Genomic DNA, 22,906 nt, shown 5'->3' with positions numbered 1-22,906 from the left:
TTATGGAAATATGGTTTCATTTCCCCAATGTAGTTCAATTATCGGGAACATCTGTTGATATGGTCTTAGTTCTGGATAAACAATTAGGCTCGTAGGTCAACATTACTTCAAACCAATACATAACAGCCATAACAAGTCCATATTTAGATATGATATATAATGAAATTTAAATAATTGATTATATAAGTGTAATTTCAATTTCCCAAGGTACATAACGATAAAAGTTCGGATTGAATGTATATCGGGGTTTGCATAATTGATTAAAGAAGTGTTAGGTACATATCACCACAACTGCGTTTGTATATACCTCGATCAGGTACAAACATGAAGAGAAAGGTCTCACCTGTCCAAACGACGCAAAATACCTGTATCGTATATCGATCTAATCCTATTGACCGACGCTTTAGTATGTTTGCACATAAGACATTATACAAATATACGCGTATCAGACCAGCTTATGATAACACACTTGACAATGACATTAACTAACGCTAGCTTATGCCCTACAGCGCTCAAGTAAACACCATTTTAGGCGTAAGTAACATTTAATCCAGTTTGTCAATATCCTTAAACGCAAAGCACTGTACCTTTTATTAGTATACTGTAAAAGATACAACTATATTACTATAAATCATTGAATTTTTGGTACTGATCATTTCCGTAGTTTGTTATTTTCGTTTCTTTATAAGAATGACTACATTAAGACAAGGGATTTTGTTTGTAAATTTTTGTTCTCTTAGTAAATAAAACATAATAAAGCACAATGCATTTTATTGAATAGACAAATGCGAATAGTTTAAATAAAACATAATAAATTTGCGTCATGAGAATAGCGTTTTTTTAGCACATTAATTTTATTTGGGTATATCTTATCATAGGTGTGATAAGTAATCTGAGTGCTAATATAGCAAATTCCATTTACTATAAATATGTAAATAAAAGGCCCGTTTATCATTTCATGTAATTGACCCTATAAGATTTGCCAATGCGATACAAGTTAAGGAGAAAAACAGCGCTCCTGACATCGTCGGCGTGGTTTGCCTGCAGCAACATGCGTTCATAACGCATTTGAGACCGTGATCAGATCTTAACGCCCCGACAAAGAAGAAGAATATGTCATCGACATACAGATATCTTCGACGACGATGTATCCGTCGAGGATAAGATGACGCAACAGACGACGTCAACTTGGATTCAACATTGTCGACATTGATCCAAATTGTGAACCAGCATCAGTACCATACAACGAGTGGACTGTTAATGGACATTTCACGCGTCGTCGAAAATGATTTTTAAAGATACGTTGATATGAATGGACTTGATGATGAAAAATCGCGTGTACTTTGTGCATATATTAGGTGAAAATTTCATCGTCTATGAACTTATATATATGTGTGTAACCTTAATTACGTGTACATAAACAATTTTTATGATACTACAGTCATGAGCGCAGACATTCTTCAGAACTTTATATAATAAACGTTTGAAGTATTCTAAATCGTGCGACAACCGAGCACCAACAGCTTCTCCGACCGACAATCATCGTCTTCAATCGGAAGCCGCCGTCTTCAATCGACTGCATGTTACCATCTACAACCAGATGTCACATACGCTCCAACCTGACGTCTCATCTCTTCACCCCGACGCCACATCGCCTCCAGAAAATGGACACTATTCGTATTGGATTTCCCAAATCAGTGACGCATTCCACTTCATTGTGATAAACATTGACTATTTAAATATTCCAACATTTTATTATTTCAGCAGGAACATTCGTTAAAAATTTCATTAATAATTTGCAGATTTTCATCATATATATGTTTTAGTCACTGATGTTTTCATGTTTGCGTGTTTTATTTTTTCATCGTATGTGTAAATATGTTTACGTTTACTTCCATACTTAAATTCTTAAAGATTTTTGTGTATCATAAAATACATAAAAATCAAATTGAGAGGATAGGTTGTGTCACGTTATGGTAGGAATTTGTAGGTGGAATATTTTGGGATTACTTGTCACAAAGTCACATATGTACAAATAAGCTTATCGATGAGGGAGAGATTAAAGAATAGTATAGTTGACACAAGGCCGTGTATGTTATTATTGGTCAAGCAAAAGTGTTTATACAGATAAAGCTTGTAAATATTTGGGTGGTTTGTTTATCCCGTTCCCAGGGCTTCATTGATTCAGTATCTTTAGTAATCTAGCCAACCAGCAATAAGCACGCATAGAACACTGACCAATGGGATTCATAACTGAGTTTCACGGGGCAAATGTTAGAGGAAAATAATCGGTTAGCATTTAGATCTAGAGGTGAACAGATGGAAAAAGACACAATCATGTAGCAATCACAACGTATTTGTATAATTGATAATATTAGTTTAGTCAGACATTAAATTGGACTAGAACTTGATATATAGTATTGTTGAATGTTTTATCCCACATTATGCAGAGAAATTGACATTAATAGAGAGGGACGGACTTGTCCCATCCGCGACACGGGTAAATGGTAGTTAATGCAAATCTCGTCATCATGGCAATACGCGCATGACGAGATATTGAATGATAGGCTACACACCAGTAATTTAAGAGTAATGAACATCGCTAGTAACTATGTGTAGCCCATGAACTATGAACGATTACGTGACACAAAGTTCAGAGGTTGTATCTCGAATCAGCCTATAAAATATTTGAAAATATTCATGCGTGTCTGTTGGCGTTATGTAAAAGTCATTAAGATGAAAAGCTGTGTAAAAAAACAGCTATGCCGAAAAAAGCGCATTAGTGCTCTATTAGTGAGATAATGTCTCAGGCTTTCGATGCAATCGAGCTCAAATAAATAGGTTTAAACTTAAACTATTAGTAAAATAGGTATGCGATATTCCAACAATATTCATTTAATATGATGGTGATTGCAAATTGTCTTTATATTCAGTTCTCATTACCATTTTCATCATACTTTCTATGCTTTCAGAACGTCCAAAAAGAGCCATTTTGTTGTTATTTTGTCTAAGTTATCTCTATGAAATAAATAGGATGACAAAAAGTGCACACAAAGCTCGACCCGTGCGTTATGACACACTCTTTATAAATTTGAATGGCGTGTGTTCATTTCAAACTTGCGATTAATTTTGAAAAATGAATATCATCTTAAATTATGCAATAGCGAACAACTTCAGTGCCTTCAGCGCTTTGATTTTTATTTGTGAGCGTTTTGCAAATCAGTATGCCTTAGCTACGGCAGAAACCGTAACCCGTGACTGCCTGTGTGGATAACTGCAGTAAACTTTAGCAGACGATGAATGCTAAAAGCGTCTGCTTTAACCACCGCATCTGCCTGTTCTCACGGGTACAGTACATAGTGTGTATTTAACAGCTTGTAAGACAGCGTTGGCCAGTCTAGTGTTTATCATTGAAATCTGTACATATTGGCTGCTTTCAGGGAAAACGGAGCTTAATGCATGTCAAATAAGATTAGCTTGTGCACACTGATTAGCTGTATCAATGATTTGGAGAAGAAAAAACACATCTCGACCTGTGTTTTAAGACACACTTTTAATGGGTTGTTGTCATTTCAAACTTGCGATATAAAAAGCTATAACATAACTTTGAAAACTGAGTTGCGTCTAAGATTAAACAACAGCGAACAAATAATTCCTTCAGCGCTTTGATTATTGACTGATTTTTATTTTAGTATTTTCTTTGAAACATAGTCGTGTGTAACCTGGCCCTCAATAACCAAGATGGCGGACTAGCAAAACAGTCGTGAGTAGTTTTGTAAGTTTTGGTAAAATTATTTCGTATTTATTGATTTTGTATAACAATTAAGTACATCAATACTAAAATGTTACAAACAATGAATATAAAATATGTAGTTAAGAAACATATATTTAGTTAAGATTAATTACATTAAATTGAACTGGCTGAATGACATTTTCCTTCATTAAACAATGGACTATCGACGCAAAACATTTCATATGATTGAAGTTTTGAAGATAATCCATTAAATTTATGATATTGATAACGGAACCTTTTTCAATTGTCCTGAAAATAGTGGGACTAAAGGTCATTGTTTTAAACTTGCAAAACTGAAAGCCCATTAGTCAATAGGGGCAGCACGATTTACCGAAATACACCCCAAAGACACCCAAATACGCTCTAAATACCCAAATACTCATAATTTTGACACATTATGGCATGTATGTCGGCTACTGATGTTTATCCATATTGTAGTGTTTTCACCCGGTTAGCTATTCGTGGGTTTTAATGCAATTATCCCAACCGCTAGCAAAGATAATATACTAGACTACTCACATGGGCATCGACTGGAATCCACGTCTGGATGGCACCAATCGTCCTCGTCGTCTTCAAGGGAACTTGTCAGCTTCACGCGTCGGCTCGTCGGGTACACTCGTCGGCTCGTCGGGTGCACTCGTCGGCTCGTCGGGTACACTTGTCAGCTCGTCCACGTCACGAAATGGCACTATACATGTACTTCTGGGAATACACTTCCAGGCAAACACGTACTTAAACACACAGTCACCGGCTTACATACACAGTCACAGACTCACTTATATCTTCTGGGAATGGCCTTCCAGGTAAATACGTGTTGAACGCACATAAAATACAATATAATACAATACACACAGGCTCACAGCTAGACACTGGCTTACATACACAGGCTAAACCCCCTGGAACTACTTACGTACTCAGGGTTACACGCACAGGTTCACAATTACAGGCTCACAGTTACCGACACACATATACAATACAATACCATATAATACAATATAAACTATACGCAGGCTCACTATTTCACACACAATACTCACATAGGTACATAGGCACATAAACACATCTACTCACCTCAACGTCCCGTGCACAAGAGACCGTACAAACTCGTGCTGCCCAGCATGCACTATATCGATTTGTCGCTGGTTCCCAGTCACGAGGTATGTGCGCGTTTTGTAGGCCGGGCACCGGCACAACACTCCTCCCACTTTTCTCCTTTTGGGACGACGCCACACAGCGAAGGAATCGTACCGGAGCTACCGATGAAGTAATAGTGCCCCTCGCGTAAGCACCTTGACCTAACACCTCAAAGTCAGGTCTGCATGCCGGCCAGCTTTCGTCCGACCTCTCTTTCTGCGCAACGTCTGCAATATACAACAACTTAAATTAATTCATCTCCATTAAATGTCAATAACCCCCTTTTCATAATCTTAGAATAATAACCAACAATAACCCACAATTGGTTATGCCTTGGTGCAAATAGGCTTGCTTACAAAATGCAAAGACATGATAAACAAAAACAGTTTCAGTGAATTGCTAATTTGCACAACTATGAAACTATACGCTTTAACCATAAAGCCATAATTAAATTAAATCAATAGTCACTGTGACTGCTTTTAATTTGATGATGCATATAAGCCTAAAATTGTGTAAAAACAAATCTGCCAAAAAATTCGCCTTCTTTTTCAAAACAAGGTCCTGTAACTCCTGTCCTTTTCTTGTCTACACAATGAATGGACAGGAGCACCCACCTTACAACCTATTTTCACAAATTTTAACAAATAACATAAATGCGACAAATACATCCGCTTTGCAGCACACATGAGAAGGTCCTCACCCCCACATGGAAATGCATTATCTACAATAAAAATCATCTTGGTTATATTATACAATCACAAGAATTTTAACAAAGGGACTACAAATGCGTTAAATACATATCTAAGTGGCAAAAGGTTAAAAGTATAAGAATAAAAATAATCTTATTTTTGTCCAAGTATAATACCTTTAATTGCTTTTAATGTTACAAATTCATTTTATTGACATTATCTGGAGGGAAATACAACTAAAATAAAACAAAAACTATTGTACCCACTACACTCCTCCCACTTTTCTCCTCTTGGGCCGCCGCCATCATGGTAATCGTACAGTCGCACCCAAGGCAGAAAAGACAGAGACTCAAATGGGACTATGATTTCCCCCTTCCCGCAGGCACAGGAGTGCCTTTGCCAAGCGGGGTACATACAGACCGCTGCATTCTAGCGGTTAGTGACCAATATGTTTCTTGCATATTTAAAATTCCATCAAATTAGTAAAAATAAAAAAGAACATTCTTGTCGGCTATCGTCTGACAATTACTTAATCAAGAAAAAACATTATTGTTGGCTTTCGTCCAACAAGTACATTCCCTTATGTATTAGAATGTGGAGATCCCACTGAGAAATAATGTACTTTACAAAAATAAAAACAAAATAAAGTGTACATGCACCTGGAAACACCTCCGGCCATTAACAAAAAATGAAATTGATGCATCATGACAGTTGCCGTCAAGCATGGTCACGTAAAAAATTCAAAAGACCTGCAAATATTGTTTAAAAGAACAATTCCGGGAAATACCACTTCCGGCCACAAACAGTATGGAGTGTGACAGTGGTCGTCCGACAATGTCACATCCGACCATAAGGGAAACCAGACTTCACGGGAAATAATCAAACACATCCGTGATTGTGCAAAGCACTACTTAGCGCGGTAACACAAACATTACAGGAAGTAAAGCGCGGACGGCACAAGATAATTTGGGACGACACTTTATTCCTATTCATTAAACCCTCATTTCGCAGAGCACTGCTCAGATTAATTTCAAGTTTATAGTTCCAACAATATTGCAATAAAAGATTGGGCTTAAACTGAGACAATAGGACATATATATATATTCAAAACAATCTAATCAAATTAATCAAAATGTTTAAGAGAACTATTACTTTTATACTCCGCGTACTTTAGGTAATATTCATTTATTGTATGGAGGTAGTATATGTGGAGTTCTTATTAAGTATTTGGGCATACTATTATGATATAAAATATATCTCCCAGGAAACAATCATCAATCATTTATAAATGAATTTATTTAATGAACTTTGTCTTCATTCATCCATTAAAATTTTCAACATTACTCTAGAACTTAGTTTCATATGAACTATGCTTTTACTATAACTACAACTAAAGTAACTACTACTACAGAAACAACTTTTACTACTACTTACTACTTCTATTACAACTACTACTACTACTACTACTACTACTGCTACTGCTAATACTACTACTACTACTACTACTACTACTACTGCTACTATTACTACTACTACTACTACTACTACTACTACAACTGCTACTTCTGCTGCTGCTGCTTTTAGTGTTACTACTAGAGTATACCCTTACTATAAAAAACATTTTGATACAACAATCCTATTTCAAATCTACTTTTATAACAAATACTACTACCACCAATCATAGTATTGGCTTTAAATTGTAAAAATGCAATATTTCCAAAAAACATTAAATATGTCTTAACACAAGCAAATTTATTATAATCAAAATGTTTAAGAGAACTATACTTTTGTTATTCTGCGTACAACGTAATACATTAACAACACCGCGAATAGGATAGAGTTTCCAGTAGTAAAGAGGATCACAAAAATAGGTGACCATACCGCTGTTTAGTATTATGTGACTGCAACGTTACTGTTATTGTTTAAATTGGGGGAATATTGTATTTTTAATTGTTTTCCTAGTTTTACTAACAATTAACCTCGCCATTTACAATGTTAGGCGGAACAGATTTTGGAAGTTAGACGCTCTGGTGGTCGCCAACCTAATTTCCAACGCTGGGACCGCTCCCAGCGGCGAGAACTAGAGGGTCGCCACCCTCTTAAGCCACGCCTAACAGGCCTTCGAAATTCATCCTCCCTTCTTTTGTCCGGGGCAACTCGGTATCCGGATGCGCCGACCCCTCGGTTGTCACCCGCGGCGATTCCGTATCCGGTCGCACACTTCCGGCGGTCCGCCGCAGCGACATCAGCCGGATCCACATGTCCGACGGTCGGTTTGGCCCCATCTCCAGTGGCCGACCTGGCCATCTCTCGCGCTGCCTGGCCAATTTCCCCTCCCTGGGCAACTTCTGCCGCCTCTCGGCTGGCTGCTTCCGCAGACTCCCCGTACACCCGTTGTACGCGAAATGCATCCACGCACACAGGATCCCCATGGTCTCCTTCAGTGATATTGCCAATGACCATCCCTGGATCACTGACGACATCTGGCACTGTTGGCAGCACCAAGGGAACTGCATCGTGCACGTCCTTGGCATGCTGCACCTTCATGCAGAACTGGGAAACCGGACCTAGCTGGTTTACATGATCCACTTCCGGTTGGCCCAACTGCTTAGTCGTCGCAGCTACCACAACGGGCTCCTTCTCCTTATGGTTGGGCAAGGACATGGCATGGAAATGTCCCCAGTTGGAACCATATCTGCCGCGATACGATCCCTCAGGGCGGACTTTTGAATTTTGGTTCTGATGCCCACGTAAACCTCCGCCACCCGCACCCGCAGGATACATAACCTGGCGTTGGTCGTCGTACCACCGGTTCCGGACCTTCCCTGGGTAGGGGCACTCCACAGGGTATTCGGCATAGCCTTTTTTATTTCGAAACGGCTTACCCGGTTGTCGGACAAAGGGATTAACGGCCGAACTTCCAAAAGAGTTTGACAATCTCTCCACAGCATCCAGCAACTTCTCGACCACCTGGGTCAATTTGTCGACCGCCGACACACTGACCTCATCCGCAGTGGGTGCTTTCTTCACCTCATGAACCCACATTGACTCTTCTTGCTCAGTCTCCTGGGTAGGGGCACATGCAAATTGAATTTGATGGAACATTCTAATTTTTTCAATTGCCTCTCCTATCGACTTTGGTTGCTGCATGCTCACCTGCAGGCGTGCTTCTTTGTCATTTAGCCCATAGCAAAACTTTGCCACTGCCTGCTCGGTCGGTGGCGTATGTTTGGGGCAGATCTCGGAATGCCTTAGTGGCTAGCGTGAGTACGCGATCTGACCACTCATCCAATGATTCTCCTACCGCCTGAGAAATCGCCTGGAAACGCCCTTGCGCAGTAGCAGGGAGCTCTTTGGCATCGAAACGCTCTTCCAGACGATGCAGTAACTCCTTATAGCAGACAGTTTCCCTGCCTTCAGTTATTACTGCATAGAAATCTGACGCTTTTCCCACCAAACACCAAACCAACCCATCGGCGCGCTCATCATCTGACCATTTGTGCAATTTGGCATAGCGCTCAAACTTGCCCCGGAATACTGGCCAATTGCTACGACCGTCAAACTGCAAGTTTTTAGGTATCCGGGTAATCACATCCAGATTACTCGGAGTAGCAGGGTTTTGTGTAGTTGCATGCAGGAGTGCAACAGGAAGGCTCGGTATTACAGGCGGGTTGATGAGCGTCTGCGTAGCCGGCTGATTAGGTATTACCAGTTGGTTGATGGGTACCAACATAGCAGACTGATTTGGTATGCTAAGTTGGTTAACGGGCGCCAGGTTAGCAGGCTGATTGTACATGCTATGTTGGTTAATAGACGCCAACGTAGCAGGCTGATTGTATAATATTATGATAGGCTGGTTTATCGGTACCTGGGGTTTTGTAAAAAGGGGCAATGGTTCCCTCATTCTAACCTGAAGCTCTTCCCAGCAAGCCGTGATATCCGCCTCCAAGTCGGATATCTGGGCGGCCAGCTCGGCCTTTACCTTTTTCTGGGCCTCGCGGAGTTTACTCATTTAAATTACTATTAACTTAATCAAAATTAATACCTACATAAAAATAGCAATTAGCCTACACAATTAAAACTAAATTGCCCAATAATTACCAATTAATAAAATCGCTATTGCTGTTTTTTCTATAAATAATCAATAAAAACTGCAAATAAAAAGCACGCCGCTTTAACTTGTTAAGCACCAATTTCCCGGGACCCAGTTTACATTCGCAATAACACTGCTATAAATAGAATTGCCAAGGACAAAATTCGTGCCCCGTAAACTTCTATTTCCTCGGACTTCAGTTACCGATACATCAGCAATTTACACTGCTATATACAGCAGTCAACCAAACACGTTTTTTCATGAACTGCTGCGCACAGAAAACGCGCCAACTAATAACGGGAAAATTGCCAATAAAAAACACGTGGCCGTCCGTTGATTACACAAGCAATGAACCTGTTACAAACAGCATTGGACAATCACGTTTTTTAACAAATATTTCGCCAACTGATAACACGGCCGGCGAATGTGAACAATGAAAAAAACTATGATGCCGTCTGTTTTTACACACGACTAAAAATAGACGAAAAATGCGTGCAACTGTTAAATTATAGAAATAACGTTTTAAAACGAACACAGAACTTTAAATTAAATTTGATGCGACGGTCCAAACTAAATTTCACGATGCCGATTTATTTGCAACAAAGTTATATATAGAACTAGCCTAACCGTTAAAACACAATTACACAAACCCCATCCGTACTACCATTGTAGTGTTTTCACCCGGTTAGCTATTTGTGGGTTTTAATGCAATTATCCCAACCGCTAGCAAAGATAATATACTAGACTACTCACATGGGCATCGACTGGAATCCACGTCTGGATGGCACCAATCGTCCTCGTCGTCTTCGAGGGAACTTGTCGGCTTCACGCGTCGGCTCGTCGGGTACACTCGTCGGCTCGTCGGGTACACTTGTCAGCTCGTCCACGTCACGAAATGGCACTATACATGTACTTCTGGGAATACACTTCCAGGCAAACACATACTTAAACACACAGTCACCGGCTTACATACACAGTCACAGACTCACTTATATCTTCTGGGAATGGCCTTCCAGGTAAATACGTGTTGAACGCACATAAAATACAATATAATACAATACACACAGGCTCACAGCTAGACACTGGCTTACATACACAGGCTAAACCCCCTGGAACTACTTACGTACTCAGGGTTACACGCACAGGTTCACAATTACAGGCTCACAGTTACCGACACACATATACAATACAATACCATATAATACAATATAAACTATACGCAGGCTCACTATTTCACACACAATACTCACATAGGGACATAGGCACATAAACACATCTACTCACCTCAACGACCCGTGCACAAGAGACCGTACAAACTCGTGCTGCCCAGCATGCACTATATCGATTTGTCGCTGGTTCCCAGTCACGAGGTATGTGCGCGTTTTGTAGGCCGGGCACCGGCACAACACTATTTTTATTAAGATAGGGTTTTGGTTAGGGTTATCCATATTTTTATTAAGATAGGGTTTTGGTTAGGGTTATGAGTATTTGGGTATTTTGAGCGTAGAACCTCTAGTCAATATAAATTGCCGCCTTAGAGTCTTTTGATGATTTTTGCTTTGGCAGACTCTTGGCGTCAATAGTCCACTCTATCTTTTTAATAGCGAGAGTTCCGACACGAATTTCGGTCGCATCACTCCTGAATTTAAATACACACATATTTGTGACTATTATGAAAGAACGTTGCATAAATAGTATATATTGAGCAAAATATATTGAAATTTACCTGTTAATAAACTATATTTCGAGTTTGTTTCATCCAATATAAATCCTTGTATAGTAAAGGGTTCATGTTATCTCCCTTGAACTGGAGGTTAAATTCAACTATGTTTGTAACTGAGTTTGAACACAAAAATTAAGTGTGCAATATGCGCAAAACAGTAAGAAATGAAATTGGAAATAGTAAGAAGATGAAGCAAAAAAAGAATTATAACTATTATAACTCAAAATATTAGAATCGACAGTAACGAAATACCCCAAAAGTAATAGGTACGAAATAGCTATGGTACGAAATAACAACAACGACAACAATGCCAAAATGGCTGCCTTTGAGAAAATGATCGCTCAATGTCTATGATTTTAAATGAAATACAGGTAATTTTTGTGATCTAAGTTCATATTTGTCAAATAAAAGGTAGATTTCAGATGCACTTGTAAATACTGTAATTCCCATAATAATATTGTAATTATTTTTCGTTATGGCTTTTACAGACCGGAGTTTCAGCGTTCAGATTTATTCTGAACGCGAATTATTTCAGCTAGTAGAACCTCTAGTTCTACTTGAATGCCCTGAGCATTTATGCAGTGTTCGAAATTCCCACTAGCCTGATAGCCCGGGGCTAGTTGATCTCGTTTCAGGCTACTGAATTTCCCTAGGTACTAGCCCGATTGGGCTAGTGATTTTTCAAAGTTTTGAAAATTAAAAATGCACAAAAATATTATTTTCATACATCGTTTGAACCATATCTAGTGTTAATTTAGCGTCGTATAGCGTTTCCTCACCCTCCTGATTATGTTGACATGATGAGAATTTGAATGACGATTTGTTTTTTGATACCGTGTGTTTAAAATGCGGATCTACCCTGTTTGTTCAATATGCTGTACTTTCAGAAAACCGTACAATTCTATGAATATTTTAAATATCCGCCATCTTAAATTTTTAATGATATGATGAATACACATGCGGTTTTACGGATGGTCTGGTTGATAATTTTTCACATTGTACTCACCAGAATTGGACCTAGAGAGTCTATAAAAAAGAACAATAAACTAGCGGGAGGGGACACTGCACTCTATTCGCTTTATCATACGGCCTCAGACTCTCGCCTTAATTTTTCGGATTTCAGATTTGGGACAATTGACACCTAAAATAATTTACAGACTGGATATAAACCTTTGCATGTTGACTGCATGTTAGGTATTGATTGACTGGTACCTTCATACATAAATAGTATAATCGTATAGAGTCATTGAAGTATTGTAATAACATTTCCAGTTAATTGGGATGAACTGTTATTTGCAATCCTTATCAATTACACCCTACCTGCAATAAAAACTATCCATAACAGTGCTTTCCACAGGATTTATGTCAGGCGCCCCGGGGCTGATAGGGGTGGTTCGGGAGGGGTGTGCCCTCCCGACGTTGATTTTTTTTCAATTTAATGTGTCAATTCACGTTCTGTGGTGTGTTATAACTCAAAGAAAAACAGCGTCAAAAGACGTCATTTGGTGCGCTATGACTCTTTAAGAAATTCTCACGGTCATTTAAAAATATATATAATTTTTTATATTGTTTAATTGTTTTAAAACTTTTCCGCACAGATAGTAAAATCCCGACTCGTAGGATTCCCCAATACATCCGTTTCAACCCGACTCTATTACTGTATACTTACTAATTTTCAAGTTTCTTTTTATTACCCGATAATCCCGTTTTTACAAATCACTTTCTGGTAAATATTTACAATAAAAGCTCTCAATTATTTCTTTAACACAAACCTTGCCATTTTCCATAGTATCAAATAAATTTTAAGTGACTATTAATAGATTTGATGAAATATTGCCCCTGAACATCAGGGTTCGCCAAAACCGTCGGTCCGCCGGTCCTGACCGGCAATTTTTTCTAAGGACCGACAAGTGATTTAAGATAATCGGTCCGACTGACCGACACAATCGGATGAAAAATGGTTTCAAAAAGATCACTCAAAGTGTATAATATTCTATTGGATTAATAGAAGGTAAATACTTTTTGTTCAACTTCTGTCAAAATCCTTTTTTTCTTACCTTCATTTTGATGTTTTGATGTTTAAAGTTGGATTAGAATTGACTATCACATGCGAGTTCAAAATCAACGGTCTTTGTTAAAAAAAGCAACAGAGTGCGTCCGCCATTTTATTTGTTCCATTTAACATTTAATTTCTCCACAACAAAAACCGCATGAAAACTTGTTTCAACAGGCATTTGTGAGCATTTCTGTTAAATAGTTTCATTTTTATATTGTTCTGGGAAGGATATATTTTAATTTACACACCAACAATTTATGAAATCAAAATTAGATTTTTCACCCGATGTACTATATTTCGGATATTTTAAAATTCGGACATAGGGATATTTATGTTTTGATTTGTTGTTGATAGTTTGTAGCAATATGTTTTGTGTTATTTCAGACAACAAGAATGGATGGTGGTAATTATCATGGGCCTTTCTATCAAGAAATAGGTGTGAAAGACATTCATTTAATTGAACCTGGAAATCAACCACCTCAGCTAAGAGAAAATATTTTAACAATAGGTGTTGTTTTAGAACTTGTTAAATCGGCTAATAAACAGAAATTAAAGTCATCCAAAGTAGTGTGAATGGGTGTGTGCAATTAAGTCAAACTTGATTGGATGTCACCCTAACTTTTCAAGAACACGGATTTGTAGAGCTGTGCAGGCTAAAAAACAGTTTGACAAAAAGAAGTCTAAAAAGAATACCTTTGGTTTATATGTGGTTTATTATTAAAATAATAATTGTTTAATTATATCGACTTTGGACATGTTTATATTTATTTTAATGTGATCAAAACCAATAAACATCAAAAAGTTACTCTCTTTTGTTGTGTTTTGCTGTTATAATTTAGTCGGACAGTGGGACTGACAGAAACTGATTCGGACTGACAAAAAATTCAAGTCTGTCAGTCCGAATGACTGACAGATTTTTCAAGTTTTGGCAAACCCTGAACATGCGTCAATCCCCTGACGTGTTGTGTGCTTGTTGAAAACGCTAAATACACGCAAGCGTTCTATGCAAATGAGGCGACGTTGTACATGCTGCATAATTTTCGCACTCTTTTTAATTGAGAAAAAGATTCGACACAAAATAAATTTGCACTGCTAATTTGAAGCAAGAATATTTTAACGTTTCGGTAACATTTTCATTCGGAAGTGTGTTTCGGATTAAAAACGCGTTAACACCGACTTACGGGAATGGGTTTCTGACTACAAATTTAATTATTCCCATTTGAGATTTCAACAAATATAAAAAGTTGCATTATGAATTCAACAATTACTTGTTTAAACACTTTACGAGTCGAATAAATGTTTTGACGGAATTATGCATGAAATTCACGTTGTCCACGAGGAATACGGCTGGTTGCCATCATCAGTCTTCTAAGTAACGATTATCGGACGAAACATTCACAAGTGTGCGTAATTAATTCAACGAAAATTTGTTAAAGCGCATTACGTGTCAAATAAATGTCAGAAAAACGAGGTGAATCAGTTCTTTAAATGGAAATGATGAAATATACATGTACTGGAATTAAATTGTCATCGCATAATTGTAACCGGGAGTTATTTGCACAACTTACTCGCTCTAAGTAATTAATTGTTTACCACTTGCAATTAATCTCTTGTATTTATTATGAGTCATAGGTAACACTTGTTTACAACTTTAAAAGGTGTGATGATGATGCCCGAAACCGTCTTAAATGTACTGTACTGTACTAGTTACCGGTTTTATATTACGTAAATGGTACAACTTCTTGCTAATCAAGCTGCGATAAACTCTTACTTTGTGCCCAACGTCAATAAAAAATAATGGGCGATAGTTACCCCGCCCTCATAAGCATTCGCGTAACCGATTGGACGATGAACATCACAGTTAGAAGACTGGAAAGTTACCTGATACATCCTTGTCAGCATTTAAATGACTGTGTAATGTGGCTAGAATAATCGATACGCGCGTCATGCTATTCTCTTATCAGTGGATTATCCATTACCTCATGTGGTGTTTATGGCGATTACTTGTGAAAGTAGGTACCAAGTGCTCTTTTAGAACAGGGAATATTGAAACACTGATAGAGAAACCTTGATTTTTTTACAATCTCCACTTTCTTTTACTGAAAAATACACTGATCGGAAAATTTCAAGCGCCCCGGGGACTCTGATTTCGAAATTCAAGCGCCCCGGTGAGGGATCGTTAAATGGCCTGTGGAAAGCCCTGCAGAACTGTCAAAAATATAAACTTCTTTTAAAAACTTGTGATAAACAGTTCAGGCTAGTAAACTTTGGTTCGGGCTAGTGAAAAATTCCATCCGGTAGCCCGAATGGGCTAGTGGTTTTAAAAGTGAAATTCGCACACTGTTTATGAGTTCAGACATACAGCTCAGCGACCCAGAGGGTCAATAGCTGAGAGTTGGATTTTTGCAACTAAATTTTCCATAAGACATTGTTACATGTGTTACTGTAGTTTCTTTTGATACTCAACTAGACAAATAATTGTTGGATACATGTAAGTATTTTGACATATCAGAAGTGTATTAATAAGGCTCGATTGGTCATTGTCGGCTCGCCCTTGTCAAAAAAAATTCCCACTTTCATACCAAAACACACTTAAACCAACATAAAACTGTGTTTTTTCTGAGTTTTTCTCAGTGGAAGTTGGTTTTTGCTATTAAAAGCGAGTTTTATGTGCGCTAAACTGTGCTTAACTAAGTTTAAAGTTGGTTATTTTAAGAAGATGTGTGTTTAAGCGAGTTTTTTCTGTAAGGAGTCAGTTTTTTGTGTGTCAAAAGTGAGCCTTTTTATTTATGAGTTGGTTTATGTGTGTTTAAGTGTGTCTTTTTGTTTTATAAGCGAGTCTTTTACAACAGAAGTTGATCCTTTTAAACAGAAGTGGGTTTAAGCGAGTTTAAATTGGTCTTTTTGTAAATAATTTGAGAGCTGAAACCAGGCTAAAAGACTCACTTTAACACACTTTTCAATAAGTTGGTATTTTGTTTATAAATAATACTCATCAATGAAACAATAATTCTTCAACTAGGTCTTTGTTTCATGTTTATAGCCATATATAATACAAGTCAATTGTAAAGGGGCTTTTTTACAGCTTGTTTGCCATTGTCCCTATTGTAAATGTGTGTGCTCCCCATAATTTTTTAGTGAATATTGGATGAAAATGGCTCTTTCAGAACATCACAGGTTCACAGATGGACAACAAGTATCACTGCCAAAAACTATAAAAATGATAAAACTTAGTTTAATACCTGAAAATGAAAGAGTTTGTGTTTCACTTTGATTTTTTTTCTTTATATTTGTTTTTATTATAAACAATATCTTATGATTGTTTTATGTCTTAAAATTATTTGATTTTTTTTAATTTTAAAACAATCTTATATGATTGTTTATATTTGTTTAAAACAGTATTTACTTGTTAAATCTGCATATTTAAATAATTATGGTATTGGAAACATTATTTTGGAAATAATCTATTAATTTGTGTACATAAGTTATGCAAGATTTTGATATTTTCATATGATACCATTATATCCATTTTCTTTATTTGCAATAAAATAATAAGATGCCAAACATGACCTGTGTTACATAAACAGTCAACAAAATAACAAGACAATACCTAAAAACACCCCTTTTCACACCACTAACAATAAACAGATAACAATCTGTCAGGCATTCAGAGCTAAACAGGGTACTGATTATCAGGGGCAGATAAGGCTACTGATAGGGTTTGCCCAGACATAAGGCTGGAATGAGGTATAAGACTTTTGATTGGTTCAATTTTTTGCACAGGAAATTATTTGAAAACAACAACTTTTGAAAAACAAGCTGGTTTCAGCAATTAAATTGAGCTAAATTAAATTAACATTAAGACTTATAAAATGTATTGAAATACTGTCAGCATGAAGTATTGTGTGATGAAAACAATGTGTATTTTACTACAATTTGGAAATCAACAATAAGTTTGTTGGAAATCAAGTTCAACTGTGTTTTTTGTGAATATTGAAGAACAGTTTTAACAGGTTTGTATTGTCATTTCTTCATCCTTTTTGTTATTTAGTTTACTGAATTAATTATGATCATTATTATATTTATGTATTGTCACTGGGAAATGTAAATTGATAAGTTAATTTATTGCAACTTAAAGGAAAAACAACACAATTTGAAGCAAAAATAGATGAACATACACATGACAAAGTGTAAATGTTGTGTACAGTGAATTATTGTGGTTGTGTTTTATGATTATTGTCATCTTTATTGTTATTTATAGATATTTCTGGTTATTACTGAACAGATTTCTTTCCCTCATATTTTAATTTTGAAGGTTAAACTCTTGCCCCAAGAGCAAAAGGGGTAATCATACTACCTGATGTATGGACTTTTACACCAGGCTTTTACCCTGCACGAGCTGGCCAACTTGAGGGGAACTGAAGTGGGCAAACCTCGCCCTGTCCTTGAACAAGAAAGCTGGATTTGTTGAGAGGTAAAACTATACAGGTTATTGCATTTTAAAAGCGTCACAATTCTGACCAATGTGACAAATATTTTTAGAGTTTGAAATGTGATGAAAGTAAATTACAAGCTTTGGAAAATTACCAATTGTAAATATTTTGTCAAAACTCCTTTTCTTTTTTTGGTTCCAGAGTATCATTTAAGCTGAAATCCAGCATGAAACAAGGGAGGTGATGGCCATCGCACAGGCCATGTGCCGACTATTCACTTTCCACCAGCTTGTAACTTGCTCCATGAAGGGAGCAACAACTACAACTGGGTCACCAAGACCAAGCCTCCCCGCTGCTGAGAGAAATGCAATCATTGGTACTTTTTCTTCATCATAAAAATTTGAAGTACCAGTTATCCATATAGAAATTCAATACACATTCTACAAATATTTTTCAGATCACTTACTGTTTACAGTCGCATAAATGATCATTTTATTACATCATTTGTGAAAAGGGAGAGTTTTTATAATCCAAGTGACAGTTAACAATAGGTTTCTTTTATTCATGAAGACAGGGATTGAAAAACTTTGTCCGTGTCTCTAGTCACTGTCTCCAGGACAATCAGTAATAAACTCATTTGTGTTGACTTACTTAATATGCAAATATTTAACCTCTTTTTCTGGCTAGAGTATTTTCTATTTAAGAACAGATTTTGTTGTTTTTTTGCATGTTTTTAAAATGAATAGTCTATTATATTTTTTCAGATGTCATAGCCAAAACCTTTGACAAGCCCCTGGTTGATGTTGAAGAAAAGATGAGAGGTTGTTTAAGGCATCTGCGGCTGATGCACAAGTAGACTGAAGTCTTTGTAAATAAAATGTGCTGTTAAAATGATTATTTAACCATTGTTTTCACTTTGTTATATTGATTTGCGCCTGTTTCAACATTAACTTATTTTTATGCTCCCGGTAGGGTCTCATATAGCAGTTGAACTGTCCGTCTGTCTGTCTATCCGTCCGAAAACTTCAGCATTGGTCATAACTTTTGCAATATTGAAGAAAGCAACTTGATATTTAGCATGCATGTGTATCTCATTGAGCTGCACATTTTGAGTGGTGCAAGGTCAAGGTCATCCTTCAAGGTTAGAGGTCAAAATCCAATGGAAGACATAAGCAAAGAGAGATAATTTCTAAACCTGCCAAATGATAAATAGAAATTTTATTTCAAAGCGGCGCAGTAGGGGGCATTGTGTTTCTGACAAACACATCTCTTGTTTGTATTTATTCCATACAATCTTACTTTTTTCAGTTCTTTCTTAGTGTTCAATGTTATGTTATAACACTATTATATTTTATTATAACAATGCCATGTCTGTCAAAATAGTTTTAAGATGCTGTGTATATGGATATATATGTAAAGTTTTATGTTTTATCGTTTAAAAAAGTAATTAGAATTTATTCATGATATTTTTGTTCTTATCATAAAAAAGTTTTTCAGTTTTCAAGTGGGTGAAAAGTGGGTTTTTACTGAGCATTTAACAGGTTTTAAAGCTAGTTTTAACTGCGTTTAATCTGTGAAAAGCATACATTTAGCTCACTTAATGCTCAAATAAAAACCCACTTTTAACTCCCTTAAGAACAGGAAAAACCGACTTGATGTGTAGAAGCGGGTGTAAAAGCCAACATAAAGAAGGAAAACACACTAACTTTTAACCAACTTAAGTTGGTAAAACTTGGTTTTAAAGCGTTTTTTAACTGCGTTAAATCTGAGTTAAGCACACATTTAGCTCACTTAACACTCAAACAAAAACCCACTTTTTAACTCGCTTAAGAACAGGAAAAACCGACTTGATGTGTAGAAGCGGGTTTAAAAGCCAACATAGAGAAGGAAAACACACTCACTTTTAACCCACTTAAGTTGGTTTAAGTTAGTTTTAGTTGGTTTAAGTTGGTATAAGAAGGTATAAGCGTGTTGGTTTATGTGAGTGAAATCCAGGTTTTACCTACAAAAAACCAAGTCGGTAAGCAAAAAGTGTGTTTAAAAGACACGCTTTAACCCGGTGCCAATACCGCAGGGTTTAACACGGTTTTAACACGGATTAAAACCGGGTTTTGCCCACTTTTTTGACAAGGGCGGGTTACGGTACTACTTACATGTACCCCGGGTACTCTTGAGTATACTTACATGTACCCCAGGAACGGTAAATATACTTAAACGTACGCGGTAAATCAGTTGTTGTTGGCTATTTTTTTTTAATAATTATATTCACATCTATGTCAATTTTCTGTAAAATGGCCTCTATATTATGGAAACTCGTACTCAAAAAGCATGTTGATGCAGTTATTTTTTAAGAGAAGTTTGTTAGAGATAATTGGTAGCTCATTTTACAACATCGGATTTTGGGACGGAATACAACTCGGGTACCGTCTAATTTCAACCGGGTATGATAAAGTATATTTACCATACCCGGGGTACATGTATGTATACTTAAGAGTACCCAGGGTACATGTAAGTAGTACCCAAGCCAACAATGACCAATAGAGCATTAATAAGAGTTAATTTAATTAACTATTTTAATTTATAACAAATAATATTCCAACTGGATTAGAGAAGTTTAAAGAGATCAATAAGCTGTAAGAGCTATTGAAATACTCTAGAAGACACAAGGTGGTGAGCGAGAGAACAGACTGCTGAAGCACTCAGCACTAGTTGTTCTCTGTTATTATTTGCAAAAATATCTCTTGTGTTGACCTGCTTTCAGAGACTGTGACAGTGAGAGTGTTTTTAAGACCAAGATTTCAAAGCATTGCATCGGTGTTTGATTATGTTCAGGAGGTAAAGGTTGCAAAAACGTTTTAAAAAAACATTTTGAGTCATAAATGTTCTTATTTCAGGTAATGCTAGTAGAAAAAGTGCAGCAGTAATGCCATTGGACTGGAAGGGTGATATCGGCTACATTACAACTCCCAGTCAACAACAAAGGCCTCAAAAAGTAAAGGCCACATTGGCCAGTATTCCAGTAGGCACTGAAGACATTGAAGCATTCCATTCTTCTCAATGTAAGTTCAAATGATAAATTATACACATAGAGAATAATAGGTTAGTGTTGATTATAGATCAGGTTTATCATGCAAGGCGTAGAAAACAAAAAGCACGAGCCTTGGCGAGTGCTTTTTTGTTTTCGTGCCGAGCATGATAAACCTGATCTATAATCAACACTAACCTATTATTCTATTTATCCCACTTTTTATTCAGTTAACTTTTTTTATTTAAACAAAATTAGTTTTCATGAGTGTTTGTCGTACTTTGATAATGACTTTAGTGTAACCAAGGTCAGTGTAGTACTCCGCGTTCCAAAAATAACCGCTGATCAAATCATCTTTTTTTTTTTAATCAGAATATCGTTCTGTAACAAAGAGTCGAGCGTTATTAATTACAATTTTAATCGTATTGAATTGCAAATCTTAAAGTTTTATAATATCAATATGACATTAAGTTGTTATATACAAGGAACTAGATTTGTTTCCAACGTAGCCTAACACCACACACAATTCACTTTCAATATCAAACTATCAAGTCGATCACGAGGTGCACAATATTTGCTTCTTTGTTATAATATAAGGTTATTTCGTGACAAAATAACAAAGATTACTTGGATTTAAGCTAATTATATACATTAACATTTTGAATTTGGAAAGTGGCACCAAAGAATTGTGAGGCAAAGTTGTTCGAACTAGAGAAAGACATTTGCTGGTGAAGTGACTGGGTGGGGCAAACATCAAGATCAACTTGTTCGACGGTAGACAGTGGTTGTCTAGGCTGCATTTCGGCCATAGTTTCGGTGCATGAAAGTGAACAAGAGGAATCTGTTGGATTGTTACATTTACTGGACTGAGCAAGAATGTTTGAACACTTTTGCTGCTGTTCAACAGGTATGTTGGAATAATTGGTTATGGACTGGACATTTTTGTGCCCTGTTATGGCCATGGTTTCAGTGGGTGGAATGTTTGCATTTCGAAGTTTTGGGACCAGGAATTTGCGAATTGGGTGTTCGTTATTCTCTTGTGCTTGAGAAAGCCGGCGTCTTTTGCCATGGCCTTCAGCATCTGATCTAGCTTGTTGACACCCAATTGTTGCCGCAAGAACCGCTGGGATGCAGTGCTAACTTGAAGAAAAATCAGATGGACGCATATCCGAGCACAGCTTGTAAATTAACACAGGATTTCTTGGTCCAGACGATTGTTTTCTACTGTCAAAGGGGAGCAACTCGAACTGACTTCTTCAAAGGGGAGCAACAACAACAGAACCTATTTGCAACATACTGTTAAATTTACCTAATACTAGAAGTTTAGTGACAATAAATGACAACAAACAAGTTTTTTTTTACTACTTTTCTTTGTTTTTAGGTCATTAAGATTGACAAACATTTGAGATTGTTTTTATTATTGATGCACTTAAGAAAATACAGGTGACGAGGTGCGTGGGAAAAAGTAGTCCCGGTTCGGCAGTTGATGACGTCATTTCATGCCGTTGATTATAGCTGTGCCATTGATTATAGATGAAATTTAATCAATGAGGCTTTAATCAACCGAATTCGCTGTAAAAGTGGGATAAAATGCAATACATTCATATCATGTTCTGTTTGGTATGACTTTAAGATAGGCTTTTAATAATAATTGTTATTAAATAACATGGACCAACAAATTTTGTTGGTCTATGAAACCTTACTGGTAAGAGAGTATTGCTGGGACAGCAGTATTTTTCGGACACTCTTTTTTTTGTGTATCGTTATCCTTCGCCACAATTTGTTTTGTCACATACATACATACAATTGTTCCTTGAAGTAGACAGCATCAATTTCTTAAAACGCAAGTATCATAGTTTAAAATTATAATCTTGACAAATTTTGTCCCAGTATATGCAACTTCTGCAGGGGGATATTCATAGCATGCGCTTGCGCAAAAGAAATCCCTTAATGAGACCAG

At 36.9% G+C, this 22,906-nt stretch overlaps 1 protein-coding gene across 4 annotated transcripts in view; it reads left to right on the top strand.

Annotated features, from left to right (window-relative positions):
* The first annotated feature begins 3,721 nt into the window (after positions 1-3,721).
* The window catches only part of LOC127876986 (uncharacterized), a 106,075-nt gene continuing 86,890 nt past the window's right edge, over positions 3,722-22,906 (top strand). For 2 of the 4 annotated variants that reach the window (XR_008048179.1, XM_052422552.1), the window contains exons 1-2: positions 10,439-11,803; positions 20,816-20,980. Coding sequence is in view for 1 of the 4 variants with exons in the window: in XM_052422552.1 (XP_052278512.1) it covers positions 20,845-20,980 (136 nt within the window). In the remaining 3 variants the exon portion in view is untranslated. Of the gene's footprint in view, positions 3,776-10,438; positions 11,804-20,815; positions 20,981-22,906 lie in introns of those variants that run through there. The other 2 variants (XR_008048181.1, XR_008048180.1) reach the window with 2 other exon arrangements.

Source organism: Dreissena polymorpha, chromosome 4, assembly GCF_020536995.1.
Source record: "Dreissena polymorpha isolate Duluth1 chromosome 4, UMN_Dpol_1.0, whole genome shotgun sequence".
NCBI lineage: Eukaryota > Metazoa > Mollusca > Bivalvia > Myida > Dreissenidae > Dreissena > Dreissena polymorpha.
This window is presented reverse-complemented; position numbering and strand designations above follow the sequence as displayed.